The sequence below is a fragment of the Myotis brandtii genome, unplaced genomic scaffold (genome assembly GCF_000412655.1).
Source record: "Myotis brandtii unplaced genomic scaffold, ASM41265v1 scaffold604, whole genome shotgun sequence".
In the NCBI taxonomy this organism is placed as follows: domain Eukaryota; kingdom Metazoa; phylum Chordata; class Mammalia; order Chiroptera; family Vespertilionidae; genus Myotis; species Myotis brandtii.
The window spans coordinates 3,882,455-3,895,545 of NW_005370286.1; the positions used below are offsets into that span (position 1 = coordinate 3,882,455).

Consider the following 13,091-nt stretch of genomic DNA (forward strand, 5'->3'; position numbering starts at 1 on the left):
GGTTGAGACCTGTTACTAAGCAAAGCCCGTCTCCCTGCACCTTATGAGCAGAGAGCATGGGCATAACGCCTTCCTTGTGGGGCATTGGAATAAGCCTACCTTGAGTTGCCATGTGTTGCTAAGGACCAGTAAATGGTAGCTGCATTGGTGGTTTGTGTGTGATGACAGTTGGTGACTTTTTAAAAAATTAATATATTTTTATTGATTTCAGAGAGGAAGGGAGAAGGAGGTGGAGAGAGAGAATCATTGATTGGCTGCCTCCTACACGCCCCCTACTGGCGATCGAGCCCGCAACCCGGGTATGTGCCCTGACTGGGAATCGAACCGTGACCTCCTGGTTCATAGGTCGATACTCAACCCATGAGCCAGGCAGTGTTTAGAATTTTAAACACACACACACACACACACACACACACACACACACAAAATAAATGTAGTAAATTTGTTAAGTTGGAACTAGAAACTATATTAGACAATTTTGTTTTCACAAGAAAACCTAATGAAAGGTAGTGCCCCCTTGTCTGTGGTTTCATTTTCTTAGGTTTCAGTTACCCGCGGTCAACCAAGGTCTGAGAATATTAAATGGAAAAGTTCAGAAATAAACGGTTCGTAAGTTCTAAATTGTGTGCCATTCCGAGTAGGACAATAAACTCTTCTGATGTCCCGCTCCATCCCATCTGGGATGTGAGTCATCCCTTTGTCCGGCGTATCATTGCTGGGCTTGCTACCCACACGTGAGTTGCTTAGTGGCCCTCTGATTTATCAGATAGGTTATCAGGGATTCTGAGAGATTGAGAAAGGGGGGGGCGGAGATAAAGGGAGATACACCACATTAATATAATTTTTACTATATATAGTTATAATTGTTCTATTTTATTATTAGTTATTGTTAATCTCTCACTGTGCCTAATTTATTAATTAAACATTATCATAGGTATCTATGTATAGGAAAAAACATAGTACATATAGGGTTCGCTAATATCCGCAGTTTGAGGCATCTACTGGGGGGTCTTGGTACGTATCCCCCACGGATAAGGGGGGACTACTGTATGCCTTCTCCTTTAAGATAAGGATGTAGTAAACAGCTTTGCTAATTTAGCACTCTGTACTTGTTTCGTGTACTCTAGTCAGAGTGGATTTACCCAGTGGTTTTTTTAAAGTTTGTGTTCTTGAGAGACTAAAGAGGAAAACTGAATTGTTTGCTTCTCAACTTAATTTTTATTTTAAAAATACTTTAAAAGCACCGAAAAGTGCAGAGAATAACACAACAGATATGCAAATGCAGAATTAAAGTATTTTTTTGAAATTAAATAATAAAGAATGCTGCGGATAAAATTTTTGAATATTGCCTCTGTTGTCCAACCAGAGTCTCCTCCTCCCTATCTTTTCATAAATTTTGTCTGTATATTCTTCTATTTTGTATTTTTATATTTTATATATGCCATATATATCATGAAATATATAGATGTACATACATAAAAATATCAATTGTTTGTGTGTTAAGATATCATTTGGTATATATTCCACAATTTCTTTTACTCAACATTATGGCTTTTGATGTTTACCTATGTTGATACACAGAGCTCTAGGTCATTCATCTTCACTGCGTATTTCACAGTATGGTATATGAGTATACCATGATTTATTGTTATTATAAATTCTCGGCATGTTTGTATATGTCATCTTGTACACATTACTAGAGATTCCATTAATAGAATCCTGCAGTAGAACTGCTGAGTCATACATAGGGTGTGTGCATTTTTAATTTTTTTTTTTCCAAAGTAGTTATGCCTATTGACACTTCCACTAGCAGTATGTGAGTTTCCAACTCCTGGTATTAGACTTTTTCAATTTTTTGCCAGTCTGTTAGATGAGAATATCTCACGACTTTAATTTGGGTTTTTCACATTATCAGTGGCATCATTATTGTTTTTGCCATAGAAATTTGAACTATCCAAAGGCATGAAATCCCAATATATTTATCTGGCATAGTAGAATTAAAATATGATATAAAGTTGTGTTTTATTCAAATGGTCCTCTTATTAAAGTAATCCACAAAATTAAAATTTTAATTATCACTCTAATAGCTAAACTCACTTTTTAAAGTTTTAGACAATTTGGATAAAAATCTTTCTAAAAGATTTTGTGAAATTCAGGGTAAAGTGAATTTAGTCTTCATAATGAATATTAGGCTTCTTAAAAAATTCATTAATACTTCAGGGCCTATTCAAGTACTAAATACTTGTTTCTGTACCAGATATCCTGAAAGGTCCTCATGCTTTAGTGGTTTTTTAGGTGTGTGTTTTGTTTTGTTTTTTTCCTTTTATGGTCTTACCTCCCAAAGACTTTTCGATGAGTCCTCCCACCTTTTAAAGAGAAAAATTCATTTATGTAAATGACACATGCTCATTGCGGAATATTTTATCTTCTTTCCTTGTACATGCTGCCTTCTATTTAGAACTCTGAGGACACAAGGGTGGGTTTTTTCTCGAGCGAGAGGCACAGGGCACGTGGCAGCGGTTTATCTTCATGGGGTGGTCACTTCATGTAGTGATCACTTCCCGTTGTGCGCCGCTGTTCTGGATATTTGAAACCATTCAGTTTCAGGGAATCTGACCTGTGGGTGAGTGGGGTGTCCCCTGGATTTGCAAAATACCTACTTAAGAAGAGGCACAACTATTCTCTTCAAGAATGAATATATTTCCACTTAAGGATGTTAAATTGGTCGGTTCCGCAGGTCATCAGGGACAGTAAGGTGAGTCATTGTCTTAGAAGGTCCGAGAAAATAGGCCAGATACCGTGGTCCAAACACCAGGCTGGTTGAGCAGTACAAATACTGTGCGACCACTCATGCTTTTTAAAAGGTTTTTAATTTTTGTTTTCTTTTTACAAAATTGCTGTTGTTTATAAGTTTGCTCTTGTCTTTTCAGACTTATGATCCATTCGCCCTTGTCATCTTTTCTCATTTCAGTGTGACAAAATCAGGCAAGAACGAGATGAAGCTGTTAGAAAACTGGAGGAATTTGAGAAAAGTACGTAAGCATTTCAGTGGAGTTGTTACAACACATGGAGCTGTGTTTGGGGATTACGTGGGTAGACCTGTCCCCTATGTTTAGTTACTGATGCCTTGGGCATCCACGAAAACAAGAACTGTCTTCCCATTTGCCCCCTTGATGCCCTGGCATTACTGTGAATTTTAAAGAAATGGAATGAATATTAATATTTATTGAGTGTGTTATCATAAAAGACAGTTTGTACTTACTATAAAAAATTTTACTGCATGCACAGAACAGTTAAAGGAAAACAAAAATTCCTTGTCATCTAGACTTTTTGAGAAAAAAGTTAGCATTTTGCAGTCTTTCTTCCCTGGTCTTTTATCTGTGTAATATGTGTCTCTACCAAAAATATAGTCATACTTTGCATTTAGCTTTGCAGCTTGCTTGCTTCGGTCAACAATATATCACGGTCATCTCTGCACATTAGTAGAAATGTATTATTAGTTTTAATTGTTGCCCATAGTATTCTGTTATATGATAGTACCATAATTTATTTAAATGTTTCTTCTGTGGTAGATGGATTATATCTGGTTTTTAGTTGTTATAAATAATGCCGTGACAAGTATTCTTATACATACATCTTTACATGATTTGTTCCTTAGGGTATAAAGAAGCAATTCTAGATTCACAGAACGTACACATTTTTAAGAGCTTGAATGTTAGAAATAGGCCTCTCCCCAAGGAAGGTTCTATTCCCATGGAAGTTGTAATACTTTTTCTAAGTGTTCGCCATGTTCATTTTTATGTGATATAAATGTGTTACTACTTTATCCCCTAAGATAAAACGTATCTGAGGACACTCAGAAGGATCACAAGGAAGTATGTCATGGGAACGGGGCCAGACCTTAGCAGGGAACATGACCCCAGGTCACCCCTGGAAGCAGGGCCTTTCTCCACTGTTCTGCAGATGCTGTACCCGTCAGGCCCTTCGATTATATCACCGCGTTCACTTGGTAACTTACATAACAAAACACTGTATTCTCCTTGAAGGTAAAACGGCTAGAAAGTGCAGCGTTGCAGTTACATTTCAATAGCCAGTTTATTTCAAGTGTCTGCTGGAACAAAAAACCAAATGGTTGATGTTACCTGTCTTTGGGGGCCAGCGTGCTGTGACAGAAATAACTCCTGTGTGTGAATGTATGAATTACAATTGCGTGGGATTTTCTCTCCCCTCCCCTCATGCAGGAGTAACGAGACGTCCTTACACTTGTGCTGATACCCAGTCACATCCGGATTATGCCATTGACCTTGTGACCAATTAAGGTGCTGCATTAATTATGGACCGTGGATTGGCGCACTGTGTGCAATGGGAAGTTCTAGGGCAGTGGTTCTCAACCTGTGGGTCGCGACCCCTTTGGGGGTCGAACGACCCTTTCACAGGGGTCCCCTAAGACCATCAGAAAACACATATATAATTATATATTGTTTTTGTGATTAATCACTATGCTTTAATTATGTTCAATTTGTAACAATGAAAATACATCCTGCATATCAGATATTTACATGACGATTCATAACAGTAGCAACATTACATTCATGAAGTAGCAACGAAAGTAATTTTATGGTTGGGGGTCACCACAACATGAGGAACTGTATTAAAGGGACGCGGCATTAGGAAGGTTGAGAACCACTGTTCTAGTGGGACTTTCTTGGGACCAAGAAAGCTTTAAATATTTTTTAGAAAATTGAGTCTGAAGTTCATTTACTTTAAAAAAAAAAGATTTTTTTATTGAGTTTTACAGAGAGAGGAAAGGAGAGGGGAAATATCGATCGGCTGCCTCCTGGGCGCCCCCACCAGGGATGGAGCCTGCAACGCAGGCATGTGCCCTGAACAGGAATCAAACCGGCAGCCTCTTGGTGCCTGGGTTGATGCTCAGTCACTGAGCCACACTGGCCAGGCTGAATGTTGTTTTTAAAACTGTGTCTGTGGTTCATGACTTCTGGACACGGGGTAGAATTTTAGATTTGGAAGGCGTGAGCTAGTTATCGCCAGTGAAAAGCACCATTCGATGTGAATCCGTGTAGCCCTGAGCGGTATTAGTACAGTTGGGGTGAGTGACCCTGTTCCCTAGGCTGTTCAGGACGAAATGAGATAATCCACGTGCAGAGGGCTCAGCACAGCGCCTGGCTCTCTAGTCAGTGCTCCATGCGTGTTAGCTGCTGCTCCCCCCGTCTCACTGACTGCACCCTCCGGTGCTTGGCCGCCCTTCAGAACTGAGCTCACATCATCTGCCTTCCCGTGAGTTAGTTTCTGGACACGTCTGGTCTCCCCATGTGCACGGCTCTCGGGGAAAGGGTCTTCCGGGGCTGAGTGGAAACTGGCCCCCCTGCAGTGTTTACCTACCAGGCCTAGTTCTTGAAGAAGAGGAAGAGCAGCTGACTGAGGCTCAGAAAAAGCTTTGTTAGGCCGGGAGGAGGAGGGGGAAGCTCTACTCTCCCTGCCTTAGCCTGCTTTTCCCAGCTGGTTTTGGCCGTACAGGGGCAGGCAAAAGTAGGTTTACAGTCGTTCGTTTGGAAAATGACATGCAGGTCATGATCATTACAACAGTTTTATTAACTCAAAAGAATGTTCTTCGCAACTATAATCCTACTTTTGCCCACCCCGCATTTCCATGCCATTCTTGGCCCTCCACCAGCTCTTCCTGTGCATTTTCCCTGTATTACTACACGAAAATACCACTACATAGCAAAGCCGTGTTTCCTAGGAAGACAGGCTCCTGTGAAAGTAGAAGTAAAGACAGCCCTTTCGTGAACTCAGGCCACAACCCAGGTGTAGGGCACACCAGTGTTCCCATACCTGGCGGTTTCCATGGCTGTTTTCTTACTACAATGAAAACCTTCCCACGTAATTCGATGTTGCCGAAGGACTTCCAGTACGTTCGCCACCCACACCTCACAGACATCCTGGCATCTAAATATTGTTGAGAGGTGGCTGATGGAGAGGTGTTTAGCTCAGGAAGCAACCTCCTCGGTGGTGTCACCTTTAAATATGACAGATTAGAAGGGGACATAGAAAATTGGAGTCACCTAGAAATAGGTTTGGTTGGGTTTTAGCAGTTGGACCTCTGTCATTTGGGATTTGCTACTTCACTTCTCTGGGCCTCAGTGCTCTCAGATATAAAATTGCTGTGACAATACCTACCTCCCAGGGTGGTCATGAGGATTTATGAGAGAACCTATGTAAAGGGTTTAGCACAAGGCTGGGTACAGAGTTGGTTCAATAAATGGTGATGGTGGTTGTTTCCTAAGCAATTCTCCATGGCAGAGAACATTTTTGTAAAAGAGTGTTCACAGGTGAACTTAGGCTTGACGTATTTTCCCAGTCCTACAAACATGCACAAACATGATAACCTGCCTTGAATATAGCAGTGCGCTAAGTGCAAGAGAGTCAGACAGGAGCGAAACAAAAAATCTCTGCTCTAATGCTCAGTTAGTAAAAGACAAACACAAATTTTTTAAAAACCCAGGTTCCCTACACTGTGATGTATTCTGTAATGCCAAGTGTGTGCAGGCGTGTTTTGGGGTCATGGAAGAGGAGGGACAAACTTTGCTAATTCAACTCAACTCGATAGAAGCAATAATTGATGTATTTTTAGGTCACACTTCTGAGTTCTCCGAGTCATTAAAAAAACTTTTATTATGGAAAATGTCAAGCTTATACAAAAGTGAGAAAATAGTATAACGAACCACCGTGTACCCAACATGTTACCAACTCATGGCCAATCTTCTTTCTTCTATGTATCCACTCACCCACGCTCATTGACCTCAGATTAATTTGAAACCAAGTCCGGTCATCATATCTTTTATCTGTAAATATTTCAGTAAGCATTTCCAAAATACTAGGATTTTTAAAACATAGCTACAGTGATAGGGTCATTTTATGTGTATCCACTCACCCACGCTCACTGACCTCAGATTAATTTGAAACTAAGTCCGGTCATCATATCTTCTATCTGTAAATATTTCAGTAAGCATTTCCAAAATACTAGGATTTTTAAAACATAGCTACAGTGATAGGGTCATTTTATTTTAAAGCTCATCCTTTTTGTTTTCGTTTGTTTTGTTTTTTTAAAAAATATATTTTTATTGATTTTTTACAGAGAGGAAGGGAGAGAGATAGTTAGAAACATCAATGAGAGAGAAACATCGATCAGCTGCCTCCTGCACATCTCCTACTGGGGATGTGCCCGCAACCCAGGTACATGCCCTTGACTGGAATCAAACCTGGAACCTTTCAGTCCGCAGGCCGACCGCCTATCCACTGAGCCAAACCGGTCTTGGCCTTTTTTGTTTTTTTAAACCTTCATGTCATTCAAATTATAGGTGGTGTAGGTGCAGTGGTCATGGATTGTGGATATTGTGAGACAAGCCTGGATTTAGGACCATAGGCAAATCATTAAATGAACAATTAGAGACTTTTAAAACGTTTATCCTCTGAAAGGTGCAAATAACGTTGTATGTTAAAAAAAGTTTTTGTGTCATGTGACGTGACTTGTGGTTTTGTCAATAGGGTCCTACTTCTTAAAGGTATAAATGCCCTTTGAAGTATTTTCCTCCCTTTGAATCTAGGAAATTGCTAAGAAGGGTTCTCTGATACCAGTTTAGCACTGGGATATTTTTTTAGACTAAAAATTAAAGCGCGGTTTTTAATTTGTGCTGTTCCCTCTTAAAGGAAGAAGTAAAAACCCTACATGCATGATGGAGTATTCCATAGCAGAACTGGAGAAAGTGTGGGCTGGCGCTACCTCGCTAAGTTTATCAAGTTAAATTATAGGGAAGCTTTTTACAAAATGTTTAGAAAATACGTGTTGTTATTTCTTTTTTGCTAGGCCTAAACCTTATGACTGTGGAATAATTTTTCTTACTCTTCCCAGGAGCAAGAATGTTATTGAATAAAAAGCCAAATTCCTATGAAACATGCAGAGTGTTTATGTTTTTGTTATGATAGTGGAAATACCAGATTGTGGCAGAAGATGTCAAGTAGTTAAGGCTAAAAATTCAAAGTAATATTTGATGTTGTAAAAAAAATTGTATAGGTTTCTTTTCTCTTTCCTCTACATTTTTTGAAGAACCTACCTTGTAAATATAGTGATAAAGTGCCAGGAATATTAGGATTTTAAGGAAATAATAGAGCCCATTATTTAAACTACAATATAAAAGGCAATTATATTGATGAAGAGCTACATGGGCTTTGTGTGTGTGAATAAACTTGGTCTGTGTTCAGCTTCTATTTGTTCTTCTGGCATAAACACATATTGTGTGTGATTCCAGTTTAATGGGGACCCGTTTGTATGCCAAGCAGCTGCATTTTAGGACCTATTGCGTGATTTCATAGCTCTCTGAAAATTGGTTCTATTCAGAACAAGAGATAGAAGAGGAGGAGGGGGTGGTACTTTTCAATTGGAGCCAGAAAGGTTGATGACAACATGACCATTGTGTTATAATGATAAGACCACTAAGGCATCTGTACCTCTCATCAAGGCTTTCACACAACAGCAGATACAATTTAATTCACTGCTCTGTCAGCAGTGCTGATACCATTATGCCGTCTGTCTCCACAGTTATAATCACTGTCGCCGGAGAAATGCAGTTGAAATGATCTTGAGCAGTCAAAGAAACTCTCAATTAAGGCTGCCACTTCCAATGTGTCAGATTGTGTCTTATGCACTCGGTACAATTTTCACTTCCAATCCTGTTTATTTACAATGTCTACCAGTAATTACGCTTAACGTGTCATTTAGTGAGGGGGGCCCCTGCCATGCCGATTGTTGGGTGCTGCTGTACCATGGAGTGGGAGTTTCTCGAAGTCAATGCCATCAGCAGCTTTTAGGCCCTGATGGGATGCAGTAGTAATGTTGATAATGCAAGTATCGTGCTCATCAAGTCATAATTAGATGCCACTCAAATGTGCCACTTGTAATAACAGTGTTGATTCATGTTTTTCTCGCTGACTGCAACTACTAATTAGTTAAGTGGTTTTTGGTTGGCCTGCATTTGCCGCAGATTATTATTACCCTGGAAAAAAATGTCAAGGTTAGAGATGTTTCTGGCCATTTAGTGCTGCTCTATGAATTTGAATATTAACATAATAAGAACTTTGGACAGACTTCGGGAGTAATACATTTTTTTTTTTAATTCGGAGAGACATTTTTTTCCTCCCTGAGTTTAATCATAATTACAGGTTAATGAAGCTTAAATGAAGCAAAAGTAATCTCTCTTTGTGTTACGTGAGCCCGGTGCTTTACGCCTAACTTTGTTGGGTTTCACGTTTGGGTATCCTTCATTTTTCTTTTGTTAAAGCCAAACAAACATCAGTAAGTTTACATGTCTATGTAGTTAAGTAAGTTTGAGATGCTGAGCGTTTTCTTTTAACTACAAATATGGGTGAAAGGAATTGGCATTTTTCTTACTTGTTCTTCAAAGTATAATTCAAGTTATATACCTTTAAATCTCAAAGTATATAAACCAGCTACCAAAAAATATCTGAAAAAGAATATTTTTCAAGCAGTGGTAAAATAACAAGTGAAATTTATTTTTCCTAATCTTTCTGACCGTCTGGGATGCAACTCATTAGCATCTGTTTTCATCATTATATAGTACAAAAATCTTGTTGCTATATACTTCTCTGCCCTGGAGTTTATGAAATAATAGTGAATCCCACTGGGTCACTAATAAAGGCTATAGCAAAACTCACCTTAGCTAAGCTTCCACATTATTCTTACAGGTATGGGATCAACTCCAGATGTAAGTTTAAAACATTTCTCTTTAGCTAATTTTCCTTATTAGGTCCCACTGTATATCCTGCTAAGAAAAAGAAATCATGTTTGTCACTATTTCTGTGTGAAAGGATCTTTTGCTTAAATTAGCGGTTACATATACTGCTACAGAGAAAATAGACACTTAAAAAATGACCCTAAATAGTTTTCTTAAAATGTATTTAATAGCAATAAAAGTTCTTTGTTGTGTTCTTTTTTTTTCTTTCTGCATTCAAATATCAGCTCTGATTTAACCAGGGCAGCATCTTAAACACTTTTCCTCACCATCCCTAAAGGTCTGGCCAGTGAAAGAACTGAAGTATTCTTAATCATGGGACAAGATGCGTGGGCTTCTGGAATAGCTGACTAATCTCTGAATGCTGAGACTTTTTTCCCCCCTCATTCCTAGTTTCTCACATGGTTATAGAGGAAGTTAATTTCATGCAGAACCATCTTGAAATAGAGAAGACTTGTCGAGAAAGTGCTGAAGCCTTGGCAACAAAGGTGAGACTTCTAATGAAAGAAATGTGACCTGAGCCTTTACATTTCTGCTTGCTTTTCTACACAGCGGGTTCTGTCTTTTTTTTTTTTTTTGCTGCTTTTTTAGTTTTTCAGTCTGTCATCTCCACTGTTGAGGAAAGTGTTATAAGGTCTCAGAATCCTGAAATATGATTATGTAAATATCTGTCTTCATTACCTTCCCCCCACCCCCATCACCTTCCTCTAAAGCAGCGGTTCTCAACCTGTGGGTCGCGACCCCTTTGGCGGTCGAACGACCCTTTCACAGGGGTCGCCTAAGACCATCTTGCATATCAGATATTTACATGACGATTCATAACAGTAGCAACATTACAGTTATGAAGTAGCAACGAAAATAATTTTATGGTTGGGTCACAACATGAGGAACTGTATTTAAAGGGCCAGAAGGTTGAGAACCACTGCTCTAAAGTATTTCTTTTAATGTGACTGAAATTCTACTAACCTATGTATCTATCTAATTTGTATGCATTAACAGTATGCTTGCTAGAGGTATTTGCTGAGGTTCTTTTTATTGTACAAGGGGCATGTGTGTGTGTGTGTGTGTGTGTGTGTGTATTTCAGCATTTGTGCTTTTTGCCTATGAAAAGTAGTCCCGGAGTAATTTGTTGAACTGGACTTTCCGAATGTCTATGCATTTGGTTAAAATGCTCACCAAATTTCAAACTAAGCCGGTGTGACATAAAAGAGCAGTGAGTGTTTCATGTTGGAACCAGATGAAAAAGTCAGCCTCCAGCCTTGCATTTCAGGTGATTATTTGTGAAAGCAAAGCGAGGGCATGCGGAAGGTGACCCCCAGTGCTCTGCTGATTGCTTCTAGCTGATGAATTTACCAAGTGTGTAATTTTCTATATTCTGCCTCATCAGAAGTACATTATTATTAAAGAATGTTTTCATCTCTGTCTTATGTGTTTTGGGTTGCGTAAAAGGCATCTGAATCATTTCATCAGAAAATGGACTACAGCAATTTTCACCCAAATTTCATTAGTAATGCCGGCTGCGATTCTTCCCTTTTCCCCCATCACCTTCCTCTAAAGTATGCCTTTTCATGTGGCTGAAATTGTACAGATCTATGTATCTATGTATCTGTCTAACGTGTATGCATTAACAGTATGCTTGCTAGAGGTATTTGCTTAATTGTTTGCATAATGACACTACATTAGAATTCATAAGATATGCAGTCAGAACCTAACTAAGAATATAAATATGTGTATGTAGCTTCTCTTCTGTTATTTGTCTGAAGAACACACAGCATTATAGGCCATCAATTTCCCAGTAAAAACAGTGATAACATGGGTGCTCATGTCATCTCCACTCTCCTGCCCATCACTGGGGTGCACTGGTCCATAATACTGTGTGGACTCTCTCTTCATTTTCTTTATTTCTTCTTTTGAAACAAGCAGGGAAAATATATTGGGAGCATACTAAATGCTCTAAGGATGGTCTCTGTATTTTCTCTTGTTATTAACAAGTGTTCCTTCTCAATAGAACACCCAAAGGGAGAACAGCGACTACCTCTCAGGACTGGCAGAGTTTATGGAAATCAGTGGTTTGGGAGGCAGGAGACACAGGTGTTATTCCTGGTTATGTCATTTTAGGCATATGCGACTCTGGGCAGATTAATTGTGTTTCCCATACTGCTGTCTCGTCTTAAATGACAGGATGGACTAGAGTTAGTACTGGAATGAGAATGGGATAGACTATTCCTTTTTTCACTATGCACTTGATCCATATAATAATTTTAAAAAATACTTTATCTCCTCCCCCCGCCTTTTTAATTTGACAGGTGACTTTGAACAAGAGAATTCACCTCTGTGAGCTACAGTTATCTTGTCCTAAGTGTCAGGATAGAACAGGGTTGACTTCTTTAAGAGTACCCCAGACACACTGACTCTAGGGATGTGGCCCAGGCATGGTGGTTTTGGGTGCCTGGTTTGATAGAGGCATTAAACTCTTTTTTCACTTTTTAAAATGTTTTTATTGATTTTTAGAGAGAGAGGAAGGGAGAGGAATAGAGAGCTAGAACCATTGATGAGAGAGAAACATCATTGATTGGCTGCCTCCTGCATGCCCCCTACTGGGGATTGAACCTGCAGCCTGGGCATGTGCCCTGACCGGGAATTGAACTGGTGACCTCTTGGTTCATGGGTCTGGGCTCAACCACTGAACCACTCTGGCTGAGTCATTAAACTCTTTTAAGGGCAGAACGTTTAGCAGGCTGTTAAATAGTATTGTGATGGTGGCCTGGGAAGTAATGTATTGAAGCCAATTGGCAAAACTTAGTATTTTCTTTTCTTTTCTCTTCTTTTCTTTTCTTTTCTTTTCTTTTCTTTCCTTTTCTTTTCTTTTCTTTTCTTTTCTTTTCTTTTTTCTTTTCTTTCCTTTTCTTTTCTTTTCTTTTCTTTTCTTTTCTTTTCTTTTCTTTTCTTTTCTTTTCTTTTCTTTTCTTTTTCATGACAATCCTGCAGGAGGAAAAAATGTATAGATAAATACCTTGGTTGAAGAAAACTAGCTGATAAATGGTTTCCAAAGGAAAATTAGCACTAGCTACACCTCTCTTATTACTAGTAGCTAACACTTGCTGAATTTTTACTATGTCAGCCACTGCAATAAATACTTTATATGTAACATTTCATATTTAATCTTCATATTATGAGATAGAGTTTTTTTTTCTTAATTTACAATTACTTTATTTTTTTATTTTTTTAAGGTTTTCATTTTTTTTTAAATTTTGTTTTATTGCT

The 13,091-nt window shown here is 38.9% G+C and overlaps 1 protein-coding gene across 2 annotated transcripts in view; it reads left to right on the forward strand.

The window, feature by feature from the left end:
- SHTN1 (shootin 1) overlaps positions 1–13,091 on the forward strand; it is an 89,549-nt gene that overhangs the window by 21,844 nt on the left and 54,614 nt on the right. For both annotated transcript variants that reach the window (XM_014550572.1, XM_005879684.2), the window contains 2 exons: positions 2,972–3,032; positions 10,221–10,315. In XM_014550572.1, the coding sequence (XP_014406058.1) occupies positions 10,229–10,315 (87 nt within the window). In that variant the 5' untranslated portion in view covers positions 2,972–3,032; positions 10,221–10,228. The remainder of the gene's footprint in view (positions 1–2,971; positions 3,033–10,220; positions 10,316–13,091) is intronic.